This window comes from Poecilia reticulata, chromosome 17, assembly GCF_904066995.2.
Source record: "Poecilia reticulata chromosome 17, P_reticulata-male-v2, whole genome shotgun sequence".
Taxonomy (NCBI): Eukaryota; Metazoa; Chordata; class Actinopteri; order Cyprinodontiformes; family Poeciliidae; genus Poecilia; species Poecilia reticulata.
The window spans coordinates 28718074-28739749 of NC_088846.1; the positions used below are offsets into that span (position 1 = coordinate 28718074).

A 21676-nucleotide genomic window follows, 5' to 3' on the forward strand; every position below is an offset into this window, starting at 1 on the left:
ACCTTACTACTGCTCTCTGAATGATATTTCCTTCTGTAAATGATCCTTCATACACATTTCTTATTTTCTAGCATTTCAAATTTGATTTAAAATTTATTTGTTGACAATTTGTGCAAGTTTTGGAACCTTTTGCTTGTTTAATTTTTTGTTTTACTTTGTCAAATTCTTTATGTACGGGCGCTTGTTTGTGCCACCCAAAGAAAAGGATAATTTCACTATATTTTATGTATTTTTTAAAGTTTTGAGATACAAAGTTGTAATTATCACTTTGTAGATCTCAGTTAAATCTCATAAGACTTTAAATTGTAAAATCATGGAATTGAATTATAATTGGGATTTTAAAATGCAAAACTGAATAATTTTTCACTTTTTATATTATAATTATGACTTTCAAGCAAAATAATATTGTCTTTGTAACAATTAATTACTTTAACCAGGGCCGGATTTACAAGGATGTGCGCCCTGGGGCTAAAGCCATTTTCAGTTTCATCCATCCATTTTCTTTCACCTTTGTCCCTCAGTGGGGTCGGGAGGGTTGCTGGTTCCTCTCCAGCTAACGTTCTGGGTGAGAGGCAGGGTCATCCTGGACAGGTCGCCAGTCTGTCGCAGGGCAACACAGAGACACACAGGACACACAACCATGCACACACACACTCACACTCACACCTAGGGACAATTTAGATAGACCAATTAACCTGACAGTCATGTTTTTGGATTGTGGGAGGAAACTGGAGTACCCAGAGAAAACCCACCATGCACAGGGAGAACATGCAAACTCCATGCAGAAAGACCCTAGGCTGGGAATTGAACCCAGAACCTTCTTGCTGCAAGGCAACAGCTCTACCAACTGCGCCACTGTACAGCCCCAGTTTCAGTTCCCTATCCTTTTTTCTTAATGGATTGGTTAAGAATGATCCATATTGGGTTTAATTCATCCACTAGCCAATGACTCAATCTTTTTCCCAAAGAAATGCACTATAACTTAATTTTTCAAATACTTGAATATTGTTTATACTTGTAAAAATCACAAAATATTCATACAACTCACCTATTTTTTCCCTATGAGTTTTATATAAATTAAAGTTTGCAAAACATACTTTTGATATGTTCCCTAGCCAATAATGCCATGTTGTTCCCAAAGAAATGTACTTTAGCTGTATAATTTTTGAAATACTTGAATATTGTTTGTATTTGTAAAAAAAAAAAACACACACAAAATGTTAATACAACTATGACTTTTGATCCTATGAGTTTTACATAAAGTACAATGTTTGCAATTATAAAAATAGATAAACCGTTTGGGGTGCCCTCCAAAAATTGGAGCCCTGGGTTACTGCCCTAGTAAGATTTATAATTATCACAAATTTATTTCAGGATTATTTATTTCCGTATATTAATTTTGGGGATTCTAAAAAATATAGATTTGTTCTTGCTGTGTATTTACATAAATGCTCAGCAGGGACTAAGTGTATTCTTGAAGAACATTGCCGTTTTTCTGATTTAAATGTTCGTGCTTTTATTGTGAAAAGCTTCGGGCCGGAATTGGCTTCGTTATCGTTTCTCACGTACTTGTAACGGTTCTGTGAAGCTGTCAACACGGATTTAAATCGCAAACCTTTAGCGCAAATAAAAACAATGACAAACGGAACAAACCCAGGAACCACACCCCGGAACAAAAAGCAGCATTAGCGGACTTTCCGGTAAGTTTGCTGCCGTGTTTTGACCGGTCGTCTTTTTCCGTTAGCCTATTAGCTGCTAATAGGGGGAGGATAACGTTAGCTTGACTTAACGTGTCTTAACACGGCTCTGTTTTTAACTTAAGCTGCGTCTTAAACGTATCTTATTTCACACTAAAGTGACAGATTTTCAGCATTTAGTGCGTTAACGTTGCGTTTTTATTTGTGTTGCGTGAACAAAAGGAGCCGAGCAGACTGTCTGATAATCCAGACAAAGGTGTTTTTATTCTGCTGGAGAAGAGAGGAGCAGTGTCTGCTGGAAAACTGGAGACAGAAGGACGGATGTTTTATTTCTGAGTGTCCTCAGACCTTCTGTTAGTTCAAGGGCAAATAAAAAGCATCAAGTCGGCTGGATTTAGCTTTAAATCTGCCATCAACATCCTTAGACTTTCCCCAGAAATGAAAGACAATAAAGGGCGTGTTGATCAATCTTTGACTAATCTGAACATCCACCCAGCTTTTTCTTACAAAAAAGGGTTTTGCATTAAAAAAGAGCTTTATTGATTATTTCTTGTCGTATAAAAGCTAAAATAAGAAGGCAGTTGCAACAATTTTATGTAAAAATATGAACCATTTTGACGCGAAGCACGGAAAAGTTGAATTATTTCAGAAAATCAAACATTATATAGATTAATTACACAAACTGTAAATTATAATGATTTTCCAATTAAAATGAATGAAAACATGATTTTTATATTTAGAATGTTACACGAGAACAATAAAAACATATTTTCAAATACAGAATGTATGTTTAATACCTGATTAAAGTTTTATTTCTCTCAAATATTTGTAACATATTCTAATTTATTGAATATGACTATAAATCGCAGACCTTAATCTACAATATTCCACATTTAAATTTAGCTGCTTTTCTTGTTTTCTACCATGATATTCAAAACAGTTTATTTTAGCTCCAGTGTCTCCACTAATATTTACGTTGGGATTAAAAGGACAACAGATTTTATTACCAGATTAACTTGATACAAAAGCCAAACATGCAAACAACAGCTGCTTCCTGGTGTTTTGTTTACAGCGCTACAATATATTGAATTACAGTTGTTGCTGCAAACATCACTATCAGCTTATTAAATGCAAAACTGCCCCAGATATTATTGTGATTAATAATAATATTGTTATTTTGAGACAATTTTTAAGTAATATAATGGAAACACAAAAAATTACCAAGTATTTTTGGTTTAATTTATATTGCAAATATGTTAGTATGATGTTGAAATAAGACAAAATAAACTTACAAGTTACTTGTCAGAAGGATTTAAGAGCTTGTTTAGAGTCAATAATTATTTAAAGTTGATGAAAAACTAATAATTCCACTTAACATGACATTTTTATCATCTTATAAGTGAAATAATCTGCCAAAAGAACCAGAACTCTTTCATTAATATTAAGGAATTATTGGCTCAAAACAAGATTCCTGAAACATTACCTATAACCAGAGTAACTAGTTACATTTACTCAGTTACATTTACTTGACTTACTTTTTTTTAAATGTATGTTTCCTACGCTGTACTTTCTTCAGGTCCTTAAAATACCAAAATTTCCATTTAATTTTATATTTTAGTCCGTCTGATGTAATTTTTAAGTACTAAATCAATCACCAATCAATTAATGTAAAAACTAACAGACTTCAGATAATATTAAATAATTAATATTATCATAATTGCATATTTTCCCATTTGAAGAGCAGAAAGTTGACAGAAAGAGATGCTTCTGCAGATATTTTTTGTGTTTCGGTCTCATAATATTTCTGCTTTGTCATTTAGTCTCTTTTGTTTCTACCTTATGCTTCCCACTGACTAAATACGCTCTCCAATCCTGTTTTCACGCTCCGTTCATCTCGCCGGGTAACACCTTCACACCAGCCAGGCTGCCAAGACCAATCCGCCTCTCCGCGTTCCTTCAGAGCGCCGAACGTCAGAGGGACGCCAGCCATGCCGGTGGAGAGCAGCAGCAGCTCCGGCTCCCGCCAGGCCAAGCAGAAGAGGAAGTCCCACAGCCTGTCCATCCGCCGGACCAACAGCACGGAGCAGGACCGCTCAGGCCTGCAGAGGGAGCTGCTGGAGGGGCAGGTGATCACGCCTCAGAAACGACCTGCTGTTCTTGTTTACATGTCAAACTGCTGTTAGCCCGCCGTCCTGCTGGCTGCACCCATAAGCCTAAGCCAATTAGCTTGTAATGCAGCCGTTTAGAGGAGGTTATTGCTGGCTTAAGCATGCTGCAATTACTGCATTATTGATGTAAGGTTATTTTCATTTAGCTGGGAACAGCTGGATTAGGAGAATCGCTTGGATAGAGGCTGGTTTTGCTTCAGTTTGACAGGAATTAAAGCTGTTGGATGCAGAATAAATCAGGTTTATCTGTATTTACCTTCACAACACACAGTAAAGCAATGAGACAGAAAGAGTCATGCTAGTGTTGAAAAGGAAGAGTAACTTCTCTATGTGAATTTGTTTGACGCATTTATTTGTCAGCTGTTTTGTTTTATTAGGCAGGAACGTTGTTTTATTTAAACTGGGAGCAAAAAACTAATCTTTAAGTTAACTGGAGCATTTTATTAAACTTGATGACCAGGCCTGTTTAAACCAGCAATAAATGAATCACGTGATTGATATGATTAAAACGCTCAATTAAAACGAGCGCAGTAATTTCCATTTGTATGATTTATTGTTTTTTTTTTTTCCTTCTAAATACTGGATGATTAAAGTCTTCAGTCTGGTCTCAACTAGCTCTTATTTTGAAGGACAGTTTAGTTTACAGAGACTTCATGATTCATTTTCTGTTGTTTGTTTATTTTGGATATTTAAAATGTCTTCCAGTTTCAGCATTAGTTCATTAGAATTTAAAGTTCATTAATCTTTAAATGTGTTCCTGCCTCATTCTGTTATTATCCTTATATACTATTAGAAAACTGTCTCAAAATAACAATCATTTGATTGGTTTATCTTTCTATTGATTGATTTTCTAGTGACATAATCATTTAGATTAATAAAGAAATGAACAAATTACAAAAATATTTGCCTTGAAGGGGCACATCTCTCCAACTTTCATAGTTTTTTTAATGCATTTTATGAAGATGGTGTTGGTATTTGACCTATTAATTATCAATCAGAGTCAATCATGCTGATCGATCAGGGTTTTGATAAAGTCTATTTTGGAGTGAAATTGGCTGAATCATTGAATTTGTTTTGTTTTTCCAAACCAAAGGCAGGTTTACTCTGTTTGTCATTCTGAATATTTTACCAAACTTTTATTTTAGTGTAATATCCGTCTTACTGGTTTAATGGTAAACCTGAACATCAAGAGGCTGCAGTCGTGGCTCCCAGTTAAAACTGATCACCTGATATTATTTTAGCTTTGAATAAACATATTTTTGTGGGGTTTTTTGTATGACAGAGACATAATGTCAGATTGTGGAGACACGGGAGGTGAATGTTCTGGGATCTGAACCCCTGTAAGCGTCTGTTGTGATCTTTTCCTCTCGACTTTATGTTTTCACTCTGGTCCCTTCTGGTTTCAGTCCTGTGATAATCTGGACTCCTTGGGGAGGATGGAGGTAAGTTGCAGTAGCCAACAGCCCCGGTAGTTTAGGGTAGGTTAGAGCTGAGAGTAGGTGTTGTGTGTCTGAAATGATTCAGGTAGTTGTTTAGTAAGTAGTTTTGGTAAATCCAGCTGTGGGATGTTGGTGTTTAAAAGGGGAAATGAGGAGAAAATTTCTCTTTCAGTAACTTTTTCTCACGATCTTCTGCTCGTCTTTAATGATCTCATTTATTTGATCCACCTGCTTTCTGCAATCGGCTGACGTCGTTTCAGATTCACAGACCAAATCCGTCCGACATGGATAACCTCGTACACACAGTGACACCAACTGGCCAACTCTAGAATTACAACTGAAAATAACATGAAGGTCTTTGGCCTGACATTGAAAGCAACTGATTTAAAAAAAAAAAAATTCCTTTGTCTGATTTTATTTTTTGTTACTTGTATGAATTTTTGTCATTTCCTCTTAACTTTATATTTTGGTCCGTCTGAAGATGTAATTTAAAAATTTTAAGTGATTGATAATTTGATCAGTTAATCAGTACTTGAGTAAACTTTTCACAAAATGCTTTTTTATTCTTACTTGAGTAACTTTTTATATTCATTTGAGTAAAAATAGGTTGAAGTAATGCTACTCTTACTTGAGTACAATTTTTGGGTACTCTGTCCACCTCTGCATGTGATAGATAGATAGATTTTAGCAGGCAGTGTATTTTGATTTTTGGCAAAGGATAAGAGCAGCATCACCTTTTATTTTTATAGTTTGCAACCAAACATTTAAATCAAGTGTTTGTAATTGTTAATACTCTCAGTTTAGTCCCGGTAAGGAGCTTTCTTGTTTCTCCACTGTTTATAAATATTTCCACTACCCTCCTTTTGAAAATAATGATCTTTGTTTTGGTCAATTATCATTGTATTGTTCTTAATTATTTACGTTAAATATAGGGAGTTTTATACTGCCTTTTTTAAGTGATCATAGCTAAAAAAAATAAATAGTTTATTGAATACAGGGCTTGAGAAATCAGCGTTGCTGTCTTCTGCAAATTATTCTCATCATCATGTCTCATTTGATAATACGCCGCCGCGCCGCGATTCCTGCCACGCCTTTCATTTCTGCCCACAGTTTGTGCCGTGGCACTGAGCTCTCCGCTGTCGGCTTCAGGCCCGTCACACTCGACTGGTTTTCTTTGAAAAACGTCGCAGCGAGAATCCGTTCAGCTGAAACAAAGAGATGTGCTCTCTGCTTCTCCAAGGAAATGCAGCTGTGTTGTTCCTGCTGAGCTGCAGCTGTAAACGACGCAGGATTTAATCTGTGCTCATGATTTAAGCTGCTAAAGCAGATTGAGGGATAATTCATGTTAAAGAGGAAAAGATATAAAATCTGTGTGTTTGGATAGAGGTGAAAACTGGCAGAGAGACAGAGAGAAACTACTTTTACATCAGACTCACTCATTGAACATTTTTAAAACATGAGCTCATAATGGCTGAACCAGCAAGTCTAAGCTTGATTTGATTTTATATTCTTTCCCTAAGGAAACAAATCTGCTCTGTTCATTTTGATTTCCTTCCTTTCCAGACACCAGAATTCATTTTACATTATTTCTTCTTGGTTTTTAATGCCAGTCATCAGGTGTTTGATTCATTTTGGAGGTTTTATGGACATGTTTGAAATCGAGCTGCAAACTGCTGCAAATTTAAAAGTTTTGCACAACTTTTAAATAATTTTTACAACCAGTCTTGCAGTACAATTGAAGCCATATATTTACATACCAGACACATTTTTTCAGACTCATTTTAGGTCAGTTGGAATCACCAAAATGATCTCTATTTGTTAAATGCAAGAAAACTTGGCAAGAAAGTTTCTTTTTTTTTTTTATTATTTCTTTTCAAATTCTGAAGTTTACAATATGAGGGATAATTCTCTTTCAACTGGATAACTGGGTCGAACCTTTTGGGTTCGCCCGGTTTACTGGCATCTAGAAAATAGAAATAATTGTAATGATTCTAAACGACCTAAAAACAAGAGAAGTTTGCCTGATTTAACTTCAGACAGTATTTGGTTCCAGTTGTACTCGTATTAGCATTTCTTTCGTCTTGCAGGACTCCAAGCTGCCTCTGACCCTGAGGACCAACCTGTTGGATCTGTTCAGTCAGATCGAGAGAGAGTTCGAAAACCTCTACCTGGAAAATATCGAACGTAAGTTTTCCAAAACTGCTGGAAGATTTTTGTCTGATTGTAATATTTGCTAAGTTTTTTTTTTTCCTAATATTTTAGTTGTAGATTTTGGCTCTAAAAGTCTCCAAGCAGCTTCTAAATCTGTTATGTGACTCAAAATCAGTGGGACGGTTTGGATACTCAGAAGAAGCTCTACTTGTTGGTAGCTCAGGTTCTGATCAAATTATCAATTTATTATCAATACTCTTCAATAAATATAATTATTTAGCAACAAAATGAACAGCTATCCAATGCAGAGGTTTAACATTTATCTTGATATAAGCTTAATTTGAAATCCAAATCCAACTTCAAATGTAATGAAAATGGTTCCAGGTAATGCAGGTAAGCTAATGACTGCTGATAACTACTCAACAGAATAAATCTGAGCTTTGCCTTCAAGCTAGCTTCACTGAAAGTAATCATTGTGGGACTTTTTTTATTTCTCCTCCTGCAGTTGTTTGAAAATTATTTCTATGAACAACTTGAAGGTTTGTTGGATGGAAAAGCTTCACACCCTTGTTTTTTTGAAGGTCATTTTTGAATTGGCTGAAATAAAATGTTTTAGATTTGACCTTACTTGTCCAGAGCTTTTCTACATAGATTCTTAATCACCGTGAATAAAGATCTATTTGTGGCCTATTTGGTGCAAAAACCAAAACTTTCCAGGACCTCCAGCTGTAGCCACTAAAACTGCTAACCGAAGCATCCTGTGACTTTCAGTCCGCAGAGAAATCGAATCCCTGAACGATCGCTTGGCTGCAGACGGACAAGCAGTCGAAGGAGCAGATTTAGCAAAAGGAGCTCTGAAAACGAAAGGTGAGTCATTTTATCAGACATGTTTAAATGAACGTATAAAAATGCACAAAACCTTTCATTTTATCCCCATCTTATAACAAACTGGGCTCAACCTTTCCTGTTTAAGATCACCTTTGTTTGCTGTGTGCAATAACAATTATACACTAATTTTCTTTTCAATATCGCAGTTTAGTTTAGGTTTGTGTTTTGTATTGACCTGTGGAAGATGAGATGAATCTCCTCTGATTTCTTTCTCTGTTTTAATGCGCAGCCAGCCACAGCACCAGCCAGCTGTCTCAGAAACTGAAAACAACCTACAAGGCGTCCACAAGCAAGGTACAGACTTCAGCGTCAATGGATTTCATTTTTCATTTCCTGTTATTGTTCTGTTAACAGAATAAGTAAGGTTAAATAAGATGTTAAAATATTTAACTTGGATTTGGGTAGAAGAGAAGTGTGAGCCAAATATGAACTGATGTGTGAATGTTAAAGAGTGGAACTGCTGTCTTTTCACCCTTTCTTCACTCATAGCCGCGTTCAAATTCTTGCCACGCCAGAGTAGTAGGCGGATCCCGCAACTTCAACGTAACCAGTTGGGAGTTGTGGGGTGGAGACTCATGGGTAACTTGTAAAATTTCTCCCCCCTTGTGTGCCAATATGCATGAACAGCCCAGCCAGGGGGTCGACACTTCCTCCCCACGAGACTTGGTCATTCAAATGTAGGAGTTTGAGCTTTTCTCTCAGTTTCGGCGTGAGATAAAACTCCTCTTATCTCCCTAACAGGCTTGTTTTCAGTTGCATCTCTTTGGCTTTGATTTATTAGCTTCTTTTCGGCATTCACATAATGGTACACTGTGGAGACGTCTTTAGCATGAAGCAGCTGTTATTTACAAACGCTTTTTACGCCAAAAGTAGGAGATTCACCCAGAAGGGGGCTTCAGATGCGGTTGCTCCGTTGTAATCCAGGGTGCAGTCTGCTCAGCCCGCACCGTTTTCACTTTTTGAAGAGTTTTTGAAGAGTTACGACCACCGGATAGAAAGTTTTGGTGCTAAGATGAGGTGGTTTTTTTATTTATTTTATTTTTATGTCCGTATCTAAATTAGTTTATTTCGCAAAACTGCAATGGAAACACTTGTTTTGTATCACATGATCAACAACTGGATGTTTCTACTGGTGGAAACCACAAAGAAGATGACAGGAAGTGTTTGAAGTACAAAATTATTCACATGATTTTTATTGTTTCTTATTTAATAGAAACACCACAGTTGTGAAATTGCACTTTTTTTTCTTTTTTTTTACATTAGTGGAATATTGACGGTGTTTTCCGCACATTTGTAATGAAAACTCGGATACTGTGTGGTTTGACTCGGCCACAGAACGTGACAGGTTTGGGGTCAGAAAAAGGGCAGCTAGCACCTCTGCAGACCACACACATCCTGGACATACACTGTTTTACTGTCACCTTCCTACAGAGACAACCCTAAAACAACACTAGAGCCGTTTTAAAATACTCTCTGTGTGCCACGTTTCAAAAACGCGTCCTGGTAACTGAAGAGAGAACAGGAACCTGGGAAAAGCAGTCGGATCCATCCAGAGTGCAGCTGACAGCTCTGCAGCTCAGCCACGTTCTGTGCATCCTCACTCACTCAGCTTCCCTCAGAAAACTCCCCAGACCGTCCAGGTACCGCTTACACCTCGTCTGGATCCGTTTATTTTCACGTCCTGCTCAGCGCTCTGCGATCGGGTTTGAATCGGAGTTTGGCTGCGGCAGACTGCACACCTCAATCTGCAAAAACTCAAAATCTTGACAAGTATTTTTTTTAGTTTCCAGTTGAAATATTTTAGCACATTTGAAATAACCCAAAAGTTACTTATACATACTGTTTCAGCCGGAAATAGGAGCCTGTTATAAGTCAATAATTTCTTAATTTTGCTGAAAAAGGTCCGGTTCCATTGGCAGATTATTTTACTTATAACACTTTCTATAAGTTAAATAATCTGCCAATAAAACAAGCACTTTTTCAGCATAATTAAGGAATTATTAACTTAAAACAAGCTTCTGTTTCTTGCTGAAAAATTACTTGCAAGTTAGTTTTGTTTTATTTTAAGAGTGCTAAGAAATTTGCACTAGAAACTAAACCGAAAAACGGTTTTGAGTTTTTGCAGTGCAAACTGTAGCTCATTAACAGCTGGGTGCTTCAGACTCGCTGCTCACAGCTTTACTCTGCAGCGCTAAAACCATGAACTCCCCTCAGTCCCTGCTGCTGCTGCTGCTGCTGCTTTACTTTAACTGCATCATCATGCATCAGTGTTGAACTGGAATCATTTCTGGATCCATCGCAAATGGATGGGAAAGCAATAATTTACTCCACTGTCCCATAAAGTCCCTTTGTTTTTCTGCTGCTGGAGTTTTTTACTCACTAACAATCAGCAGCAGCGTTTTCCATCTGCTTGAGTCATTTGAATAAGTAAATATTTTTAGCGTCGCCGTTGGGCAGACTGAACTTCCTCTCAGATGAATGATGCCTTTTTTTCTCCTCCTTCGTTTCAGTCTGAACTTATTTAGCAGTTTGTGTCCAAAACGCACCAGGACTCCTGTTTGCATCATTCCCATCTTTAATGTAAACGCCTCCATCAAACCTCGATTCAACTGATACATTAATGATAACCTGTTTCTTGTCCCACCAGCTTTCACCCTGTTTTTATTTATCCTTTGCGCTGTTTTGATAAATTTACCTTTTTTTATCTACTGATCCAGAATAATTGAACCCATTTATGTTGATTTGATCTTTATGTTGCAGATCTGTTTTTGCTATTAGCTGATGGTTTTTGTTTTCAGCATCAGGTTTGCAGGGTTTATGCCTACTCTAGTTGATTTTAAAACATACAAAAGGTTATTAAATTAGTCAATAAATGGTCTCAGACTAATATGTAATGTGAACTTAAAGCTTCTTAGCCCTGGCGTACTACAAGGACCCTGCAGAGCATCTCCTCCTGACCTGCTTCCTCCCTAAGAACAGGATTCCTGCACAGCTCTGAAAAAATAAAATGGGATCAGATAAAGATTAGCCTAATTAATCAAATAAAGTAAAAAAAAAGAGCTATATTTGACTAAAAAGGTGCCAAGAAAGGCAGAATAAGCAGAAAACCAAAAAGTGATGATTCCATTTTAAGAAGCTGCGTTCATGAACCCTGCCGTTGCGTTTTCGCCGTTCTGTTGTAACGTTGGTGTGGCGTCGGTGTCAGATTGTGTCCAGCTTCAAAGCGACCACGTCCAGAGCGGTTTGCCAGCTGGTGAAGGAGTATGTCAGCCACAGGGACGGCATCTGGGACCTCAGCGCCACGCGCGCCCAGCCTGTGGTGCTCGGTACCGCGTCTGCAGGTACGCGCCGTCTAACTCCCCTTGTTTTGTTTTTTTAAATGCAACTTAAATGTTTTTCCTGTTTTTTTGCTTTTTTCCACAACACCTTCAATATTTAGCCTTCTCCTGCTTTTTGTCCATTAAAACTTGGATGGATTATTGTGTAAAAAAGCCCGAAGATAAATGAATATTTATGCTAATTAAATTTGAAACCATTTACACAGTTGAGAAAAAAATACTTTTAATTGAACCTGAAGATCTCTGTTTGCAGGAGAAGTGATTATAGTGTCTAATAATTGTGTTATTATTGTTTTTTTTCTCTTTTTAGATTATTTGTTTTCCTAACGTGTTGGCAGGCTTCTTGAAGCCAACATTTTTACCCAAATCCGTATCAAATTCAGACACCTTGTAATATAGATGGTTTAGTTTAACAGTTTAAAAGCTATAAATATGCATCTACAACGCAGGATTTCACAATTATTTTTATTTATTTGCAATCAAAAATCAGATTTGTGTGTTGCTACTTTAGAAATATTAGCAATAAATTTACAATACTTATTCCTCATGTCCAAAATCTACGTAAAAAATTAAAATGGGACTTTTCTTTTTATTTATTTGGCAAAATAATACAAATTATAATAGCAGATTTTATTTAGAATGCATTTTATATCTTTAGATCTAAAAAGACACAAATAAAAACAATAAAAACCCACAGGTGTTTTGGGTATTTTTGTTCAAAATTTGAAATGAACCTGCAAAGATTTGTTCATTTTGCATTAATTTCTATGAAAAACCTCAGATTTGAATTTATCCTGACAGACCACACTGCCATGCTGTGGAGCATTGAGACCGGAAAGTGCCTCCTGAAGTACCTGGGCCACCAGGGATCAGGTAGCATCCAAGACATTTGATCATAATGTGTTGTAGCGTTGTTGGACGGTGTAGAAACGGCAACTTTCATTGACGTTTGGTCTGTTTTTCCTCAGTTAACTCCATTAAGTTCCACCCCAGTGAACAGATTGCTCTGACTGGTAATCATCCACGCTTCCATCACCCAGATACTTATTAGATAAAACACTGCAGCTCGTTAAACCCTCTGTCTCTCCCTGCAGCCTCTGGAGATCAGACGGCTCACATCTGGAGGTACATGGTGCAGCTTCCCACTCCTCAGCCCGTCGCTGACACCACTGTAAGCCTGATCTGCAGCTGTTCGCTCGCCACAGCGACTCCAGCAGACTTTATTTCCGGTTCACTCCCCTGTCCGTCCTGCAGACGCCCTGTGAAGACGACGTGGACTCCTCGGATAAAGACGACGTGGACGGCGATGCAGAGGGCCCGAACGACTGCCCTTCGGTCCGCGTGCCGACCACGACGCTGCGCAGCCATCAGGGCGTGGTGATCGCTGCCGATTGGCTGGTGGGGGGCAAACAGGTGGTGACGGCCTCCTGGGACCGAGCCGCCAACCTGTACGACGTGGAGACCTCGGAGTTGGTCCACTCGCTCACTGGTAAGATGCTCCGGTGTTGGAGTCGGGTTCTGTTTAAAGAGGACGAGTTATGCAAAATTCTGCATGTTTTGTATTTCTATTTGGATCTCAACTGCTTCTAAAAACAGAAAATCACAAATCAGCAGCTCAGCCCGTTACCTAGCAACCCCAGTCAAGCTCTGCCCGTTGCCTAGCAACCCCAGTTGAGCTCTGCCCGTTACCTAGCAACCCCAGTCAAGCTCTGCCCGTTGCCTAGCAACCCCAGTCAGGCTCTGCCCGTTACCTAGCAACCCCAGTCAAGCTCTGCCCGTTGCCTAGCAACCCCAGTCAGGCTCTGCCCGTTGCCTAGCAACCCCCGCTGTTCTCCAGCTGGTTTTCCCACTGTATGCGCTGTACAATGGCTGCTGCTGCTTAGATGGTGGTTTTAATCTCTTTTTATCCATTGCAATTACTTTGTACTATTTATTTTAGTTTTGGCCTTTGACATCTAGAGGTATAAATAAAATCTATTATTATTATTATTATTATGACTGTTTTGTTGTTGATTTGCCATCCAGAAACCACTTGCTGCATTCTTATTGGATGTGCAGGAGGCTTTACTAATGCTTTTCTAAGATGTATTGTTGTATAATTTGGTGGTATATGAATGTTGAGTTGGGGGGCGTGGCCAGCAGCAGCTTATGTGGATTTAAAGTGACAAGACGCACAAAAACAGATCAAAATAGGCAGAATTGAGCAGACTAAAATCTAATTATTTATGAAAAATAAATAAATAATGGACATGATGTGTATAAATCTGTCCTGACCTAAAGATGCTTCCTTTACATTTGAGACGTAAAGGAAGCATCTTTACGTCTCAAACACCTGCAAGCTTCAGATGTCTCTGTGCTTCAGCACCTGACTCCAGTATTCGCTCTTTAGCAGAGCTCTGTAGAGGCCAGTGACGCAGCGTCACCATTTAACTCAACTGTGTAGGACAAGGGACACCAGAGCTTTGAAACAAATGTGTCTGTGAAGGTCATGATCAGGAGCTGACCCACTGCTGCACCCACCCCAACCAGCGCCTGGTGGTCACGTCCTCCAGAGACACCACCTTCCGGCTGTGGGACTTCAGAGACCCGTCCATCCACTCCGTCAACGTCTTCCAGGGACACACAGAGTCAGTCTGACGCAAACAAACATTTAAAAATCTAGAAAACAATTAAAATTCTGCAGGTTTCCTGAATGAAAACGAGCGTGTAAAAGCTCTTCCTCTGCAGCACGGTGACGTCCGCCGTCTTCACCGTGGGAGACAACGTGGTGTCGGGCAGCGACGATCGCACCGTCAAGGTGTGGGACCTGAAGAACATGCGGTCGCCCATAGCAACCATTCGCACCGACTCTGCCGTCAACAGGTGTGTGAACCGCAAACCTGCCGATACTCGTCAAACACCAACGAAAAATCTTCATGGCAATCACAATAACAACATATTAAAACTAAAAGTATTTAACGGATTTAATACAAAAGTAACATTTTTACTTTAGGAAAGATTAATTTTCCTTTTGAAGGTGTGAAATTCAAACGTACCTTAAATTATTGTTTATGTACATCGATATGTGCACTCAGATCAGTCTCACTGCGCACACAGATTGGTGGCTCGAATAACGCCATGGAGAGGAAAAGAAACTCTTTCTTTACAGCTGGGGACAAAAAAATGCATCGACTCACCTGAACTGTTGAAGCTAAACTGCTTTGAACAAATGAAAATCATATAAATCCCAAATACAAAAGCACTAAAGTCATGAGAAATGATCCCATGTCCAGCTTGTTGCATCAGTCCTGTTTCCAAAGTGACTCAGTTCAAGTCTGTTAATGTAAAATAATGTAACTTAATGTGAAAACGATCCGCAGACTGTGAGAGTTTTTGGGTTTTATGGTTTTTCTCAGTCGCTAGGTGCATCTGCACAACAATGCGTCCATTTTTAAATCTGTAAAAACTTCAAAACCTGTTTCACTTGCTCAAAACAAATACTTCATTCCTCAAAAGTATGAAAATAAAACTTATGATTTTTTTATGAAGTCCATTTGGTTACTTGTTTTGGGGATTTGCATCAAATAAATGTGAAAACAGGCGTTTATAGGATGAGTCCTCGTTCCAGGTTTTACTTTTTATTCATTCTACTTTGTTTCTTCATTAAATCCTACTTAAAATAAATTTTACCACCAAATAAAAGACAAATCCACTCACAAAGTCAGAATTATTCATTTCTGGATGCTGAGCTCAGCTGTGGGAAATAATCTGTCCTCAAATTTTCATCCAGTAACTTCATCACTAACATCTGTTCTTCACAAGTGCAGCAGGAAGTTGGGAATAATTATTCTGCTTCCTGTTTCCCCTCAGGATCAGCGTGTCGGTGAACCAGAAGATCATCGCCCTTCCTCACGACAATCGGCAGGTCCGACTGTTCGACATGTCCGGAGTGCGACTGGCTCGGCTGCCGCGGAGCAACAGACAGGTCAGTCGGCAGGACGTGAACTCCAGATGGACTTTTGGTTTTAGTTTCTTTAAGGCTGATGGATTTTACAGACAGTAGATAAATAAAATTAAACTAAATATATTGGGTACAGTCCAAACTGACCAGGTTTTTGAATTCATGGTCATTTGGTTCTGCCATAACAAAGCAAGGTGAGTAAAATATTCATCTTTCTTCAGCGTCATAAATGAAGAAACTTTCGCTACGTAATGGTAAGACCATTAAAAACGGATTAAAAATTCAACAGGAAGCCAGTGAAGAGACGATAAAGCCGAAAGTCGTGCCGCAGCATTTGTACCAGTTGTAACACACTGTCTTCAGGTCCAACCCCACAATTAATGTCTAAACATGCAGCTCAACCTCAAGATGTGGGAAATAGTCTTGCCCACTTAGTCCGTTTATCTTTTATTATGTTTCTGAATTACAAACGGCCTTAAGATGATATTAATGCACACAACCCTTGTAGTGAACAACTTGTTGCTTGATTCCATTTGACATCATTGGGAAGCTTAGAATCCAAACTTTGAGAATCTGTAAATAAGTCAAAACACTCCCAATGTGTTCATGGATTTATTTACAAAACGGCGCCGCCCTTCTCATTACGGTGAAGGAAGACGACAAGATGTTATTTTGGGGATCATTTCAAGTGTTTGGTAAACGGGTTAAATGTTTCTTAGCCTGAAAAAGTTTGAGAAACGCTGATCTTCAGTCAGGATGTTTGGTCAGGATACAGCGCCGTCTTTCGGGTTTCATAAAATCTCTTCAGGATTTCTCTGGAGCTGGTGGTTTTCTGTCAAAATGCTCCAGAGCCCAGTGATGTCTGAAGGAACTTTTGATCGAATTTTAGTGATTGTTGTTGGACCAGAGGTGATTATTGGTGGATGTTGTTGCTCAGGGTCACCGTCGGATGGTTTGCTGCTCCGCCTGGTGTGAGGACAACGCCGCCTGCAACCTGTTCACCTGCGGCTTCGACAGGCAGGCCATCGGCTGGAACATCAACATCCCGGCTCTGCTGCAGGAGAAATAACCTCCTCTTCTTCTTCTTCTTCTTCTTCTTCACGTTGTTAGCACACAGTGAAACCTCACCCACAGCGCGTGTTTGTGTCTCGACAGATGTAAGCAGTTTAGTTTAGACGTCAGTGTGACTCCATGGAGTCGGTCTTTAAAGCCTTAGGATTGTTGAGGTTCCTCAGACCAGACTTTCTCCAGGCTGAGGGGCTTGAAAAGCATCTGTCTCACTTTCCGTCACTGTTGGCAACAAAGGCAAACCTCTGAACCACTCACTGATGAAAGCACAAACAATGTACAGAAGCTCCTGCTTACTGCAAGTTAACATGTTTCTCTGCTGCTTCCTGCTGCTTTTAGCTCCAAAACTCCAGATCTAATGTTTGCTTCAGGTGGCAGATTAAAGGAAACATCTGTGAATTTTTCTGGTTTGGTGTTGCACATAATCCCTTGTTATCTTTTAGTTTTTTTTCTGTATAAATGTAGAACCATGTTTTCCTCTTGCAGACAGAAGGTAGATCAGAGCAGCAACAAATTTCTGATTATTTAGGCAGTTTTCTCCTCAGAGGTTCTCGAGTCTCTGCAGAAACTTTATGCACCTTGTTTTTGTTTGTCTAAAATAATGTCTGTTACAGATTTTATTTTTTAAGGGAAAATTCTTCTTTACTGTTTAACTTGTGGTCATAGATTGGCTATGGATGAGTTGTTTCCTGATGTGCGAAAGTGTTCATATCCCTTGAACTTATTAAAACCTTCAACTTCAAAAATGTGTTTTATTGGGATTTTATTAGATGGAACAACACAAAGTATTGCATGATTTTACAAGTCATAGTCAAACATTTCCAATAATAAAAAGAGTTTAAATCGACTGAATTAGAATGAAATCAATGCAGTTCTGTGGTCAAAAAGCGAATGCAGAAAAATTTAAAACATTTGAATAAAAGAAAATCAGACTTAAATAAACCTGCCTGTGTAAAATATGGTGGAAAAACTGTGAATTTGTAACACAAAAAGAAAGTAAAGCAGTAAATTCCTCTTAAAATAAACCATATCTTTAATATTTCCAATCTTTATTTTTCAAGAACACAATATACTTCAAACACATTAGTTTTATATTTTCTCTGCTATGCCTAATTCTATTAAACACCTTTAATCCATATTATATTTCTGCCTTTATTACAGATTTTGTATCCAGTAAATTTTAAGATTTAAATAAAATCATGTTGAGTTGCTTTGTCATTTTTTTTATTGAAATACTGTAATTAGTTTTATTTTTAAGATTGACTATTTTAAAAATAATTGATCATAAATAAAAGGTAGATATTTCGCTAAATTCTGATATATGAAATTTACAACCAATAAACTGAACACTGGCAAATCATAGTAGAGTATCTCTAATATATTTTTCCATCTGTTACTTTATGAATTTCTTTACAGTATAGAGTTCAGTTCTGCTTAAAAAAACTAAATTATTCTTCAGAACTTGTATCTTTTTGTTTGTTTTTCATGTAAATCAGTCTTATTGCTTCATGGCTGCTGATGTTGGAAAATTTGTTTTTATTTACATATAAAACTGAATTGATCTCTTTTATGGCATGGATGGATGGTAAAATGCTGCTAAGCAGATGAACAGAAGAGATTTTAAATCTGACTTAATATCTACAGGACAGAAAACACATAAATACAGAAATGAACTTTAATTTTCAGTGATTAAACATTCATTTTATCCAATTAATAAAACTTAAGCAATGTCGTGTAAAAACACAACCTTCCTGTAGGGGGCAGCGTCCCATCACCAACAGCTAAACAGTGAGGCATAAGGAAAGCTTTATTCTGAAGTTTCACCTGAAAATCACTGACATGAAATCAGCTTAGATCCACAATGAGACAATATCTGTCGTTTGTGTCGGGATTCAACAAAACATTTTCAAACAAGAATGTGATTGTAGTGTCACTTTTTCAACATGAGGAATCATTTGTCATTACCAAATTCGCAGTCTATTCATCTAAAAGCAACAAGGAGATGAGACAACAGATATTCTTGTGCGGATCAAATGTTTTAGAGATGAATGTTGAAAAATTAACAAATTCAACAAAACTAGAATATCATAATTGAAGAAAAACAATCGCAAACTAAAGATTTCTGAACAGTTTAGATCAGTGGTTCTTAACCTTTTTTGAGGTACCGAACCCACCAGTTTCATATACGCATTCGCTGAACCCTTCTGTAGTGATAAATAAAATATGACCCAACTAGAGTCTAGTTGGGTCACCCCAAGATCACCAAGTCTTCTTAAAATGTAGAGTCTCTGAGAACAGTTCTTCAAAATATAGTCAGTGTCAGTCAGTCAAAGTTGAGCTGACTGTCCAGGAACGACCCAAGGTATTTAAAATTTGCCACAGTTTCAACAGGTTGGCCATTGAGAGAAACTGGAACCACTTTAAGGTTTTGGTTAGATCATTTAATTCGCTCTATATTCTTAGGATAATTACAAAATAATAATAAATAATAATAAAGACTGCGGTATTCTGATTTCTTAATGTAATTATATTAGTTGTGTTACCACCCCCACGCCACTAGAGGCAGTAGCAACCCCGAAAAGATGCGACTAAGGAGCAGATTTAGAAGTACACCGAAAGCTACAGTATTTGGTAAAAACCATAGACATTAATACGTATATGACGTCTATGGTAAAAACTGTGAGCTTTGCTGAAGTAATTAAAGGCACAAGCTCAAATCCATGCTTCAATCAGGGCTCCTCCGCAGCTCTGATTGGCTAAGCATCGTGACGTGATCCTCTGCAGTAAGTGCTGGCAAAGCGGGGCGTCATCACGACTTTACACAAGTGTGTCTTTACCTCCGCGGCAGAGGCTCTGCCGAACCCCTGAGACCGACTCACCGAACCCCTGGGGTTCGATCCAACCCAGGTTAAGAACCACTGATTTAGACATAAAACAACAATAATCAGAACTAAATGTGCAGCAGGATGAATTGGATTCTCTCTATTTGGGTTTACAGAATTTAACAGTAGACTCCAATGATACATAAACTCCAGCATGTAGCGGCTGAGTGAATCTGTTCTGGACTCTGTGGATCAGAGTCATGGTTTTAGAGACTCTGTAGAAGGACAGAATACCTGCACTGTGGTCCAGGTACACTCTGACTCTGGAGAAACGAGGACCTCGGATGGAGGTCCAGATGTTGTTGTGACCGAATTTATAACCATATTTGCAACATGCTAATGCCCAGGATTCCTCATTACCACCAAATGAAGATTCATCCCCTCTTCTGCTGATATCCTTGTATGCAACTGCTATAAGAACCTGTATCCCGCTCCACTCCACCTCCCAGTAACGACGTCCAGTCAGACTCTCTTTACTCAGAACCTGCCAGTAATTAGTGAATCTGTCTGGATGACTTGGATAAGACTGAGGTTGATCCATCCATGTCACCTTGCTTTTCCCCTCTGACAATAACAATCGCATTTGTGCTGTGTTGGGATCCAGAGTGATTTTACATGAATACTTTTAAGAATCCAGCTCTGCTCTTTGGTTCTGGTTCTGACAGTAGAACATCCACCTCAGTGACCATCAGTGAGATGTTTGTCCATGAGTCTCTCAGGACGTCCTGTAGTTCATCTATGAGCTCTGACACAGCTGCTGTCACGTCCTCAAAGTGTCTCAGAGGACGGATGTTGATGCTGGATGAGTGTGTCGACTCCCTGAGTGCTGGCAGTGAGGGGTAGTTGAGGAGAAACTGGTTGTGATCCTCTGTGTGTGAGAGCTGCTCCAGCTCAGCGTCTTTCCTCTTCAGCTCACTGATCTCCTGCTCCAGCTTCTTCTGAACATCTTTGACTCGACTCACTTCAGTTTCCTGCTGGAATCTGATCTGCTGCTTCACATCAGAGCTTCTTTTCTGGAGGAGACGGATCAGCTCAGTGAAGATCTTCTCACTGTCCTCCACTGTTTTATCAGCAGAGTGATTGATGGCCTCCACCTCATGATGAAGCAGCTTCACATCTTTCTCTCTGTCCTGGATTCTCTGCTGGATGTTTCCTCGTCTCTCCTCCAGCTCTCTCTGCCTCTCAGTCCTTTCTACTGCAGCTGACACTGTGTCATGGCCTTTATGCTCATCCACTGGGCAAATGTAGCAGATAGACTTCTGATCAGTGCGGCAGAACATCTTCATCACCTCGTCATGCTTAGAGCAGATGTTCTCCTGGAGGTTCTTGGACGGCTCCACCAGCTTGTGTTTCTTTAAAGGAGCCACGTCATGATGAGGTTGAAGGTGTTTCTCACAGTAAGAGGCCAGACAGATTAAACAGGACTTGATGGCTTTCAGTTTTCTTCCAGTGCAGAAATCACAGGCCACATCTTCAGGTCCAGCATAGCAGTGATCAGCAGGAGCATCCAGGAGCCCAATCTTCATCAGCTGCTCTAATAATGCTCCCAACATGGTGTTCCTCTCCAGGTAAGACCTCGACACAGAAGTTTTTTTCTGCACTAAGGACTGTTGTCGACAGACTATACTTCCTGAATTTTTTTATCCCAGTGGGTTTTAATGCAGTTCATACAGTAACTGTGTCCACAACGAATAATCACCAGCGCTTCAGACAAATTAAGCTAATTCTGCTCCACTTCTCCTGTCGGACACAGTGACTGTTTAAGTTTCATTTCTTGAAAACATTAACAGGTTTGAGCTCTGATCTATGACTCATATTTCAGTGCAAAGAGGCTGCAGCCAATCAGCTGATTCACTTTCAGCAAGGTGAATCAGCTGTTGGTTCTCAAAGCCTCAAGGTTTCTTTATGAGCAGGAAGAGATCGGGTTATCAAATTTTCCCAGCCTGAAGAACAAGGAGCAAAGCTGTAAATGTAGCCTTTGTCTCCTCATTTACAAGAAAGTTTGTTGAATATTTACTAACGCTCCTCTGTGAAACTTTCCTTTCTCCATTTTATTATTTTCTCAAAATTAATTTAGGTTTTGTTGATGCATCTCAGAAGAACGT

The 21676-nt window shown here is 38.8% G+C and overlaps 1 protein-coding gene and 1 pseudogene across 8 annotated transcripts; one reads left to right on the forward strand and one right to left on the reverse strand.

Annotated features, from left to right (window-relative positions):
• The first annotated feature begins 1518 nt into the window (after positions 1-1518).
• Positions 1519-17435, forward strand: LOC103479978 (WD repeat-containing protein 37). 8 transcript variants are annotated; one of them, XM_017309932.2, is made up of 17 exons: positions 1519-1700; positions 3617-3823; positions 5272-5307; positions 7392-7488; positions 8227-8322; positions 8573-8637; positions 8971-9020; positions 10854-10923; positions 11549-11684; positions 12483-12554; positions 12650-12694; positions 12776-12852; positions 12936-13170; positions 14167-14308; positions 14409-14543; positions 15531-15645; positions 16559-17435. In XM_017309932.2, exons 2-17 carry the CDS (start codon positions 3686-3688, stop codon positions 16688-16690), a joined length of 1641 nt encoding a protein of 546 aa, XP_017165421.1. In that variant the 5' UTR covers positions 1519-1700; positions 3617-3685; the 3' UTR covers positions 16691-17435. The 8 variants fall into 8 exon arrangements, with proteins under 8 accessions (XP_017165421.1, XP_017165422.1, XP_017165423.1 ...); XM_017309933.2 differs by having other exon boundaries at positions 3621-3823; XM_017309934.2 differs by lacking the exons at positions 8971-9020; positions 10854-10923 and adding an exon at positions 8833-8922 and having other exon boundaries at positions 1520-1700.
• A 203-nt stretch (positions 17436-17638) lies between these two features.
• On the reverse strand, positions 17639-21313 carry LOC145547949 (tripartite motif-containing protein 16-like; annotated as a pseudogene).
• Between the last annotated feature and the right edge of the window lie 363 nt (positions 21314-21676).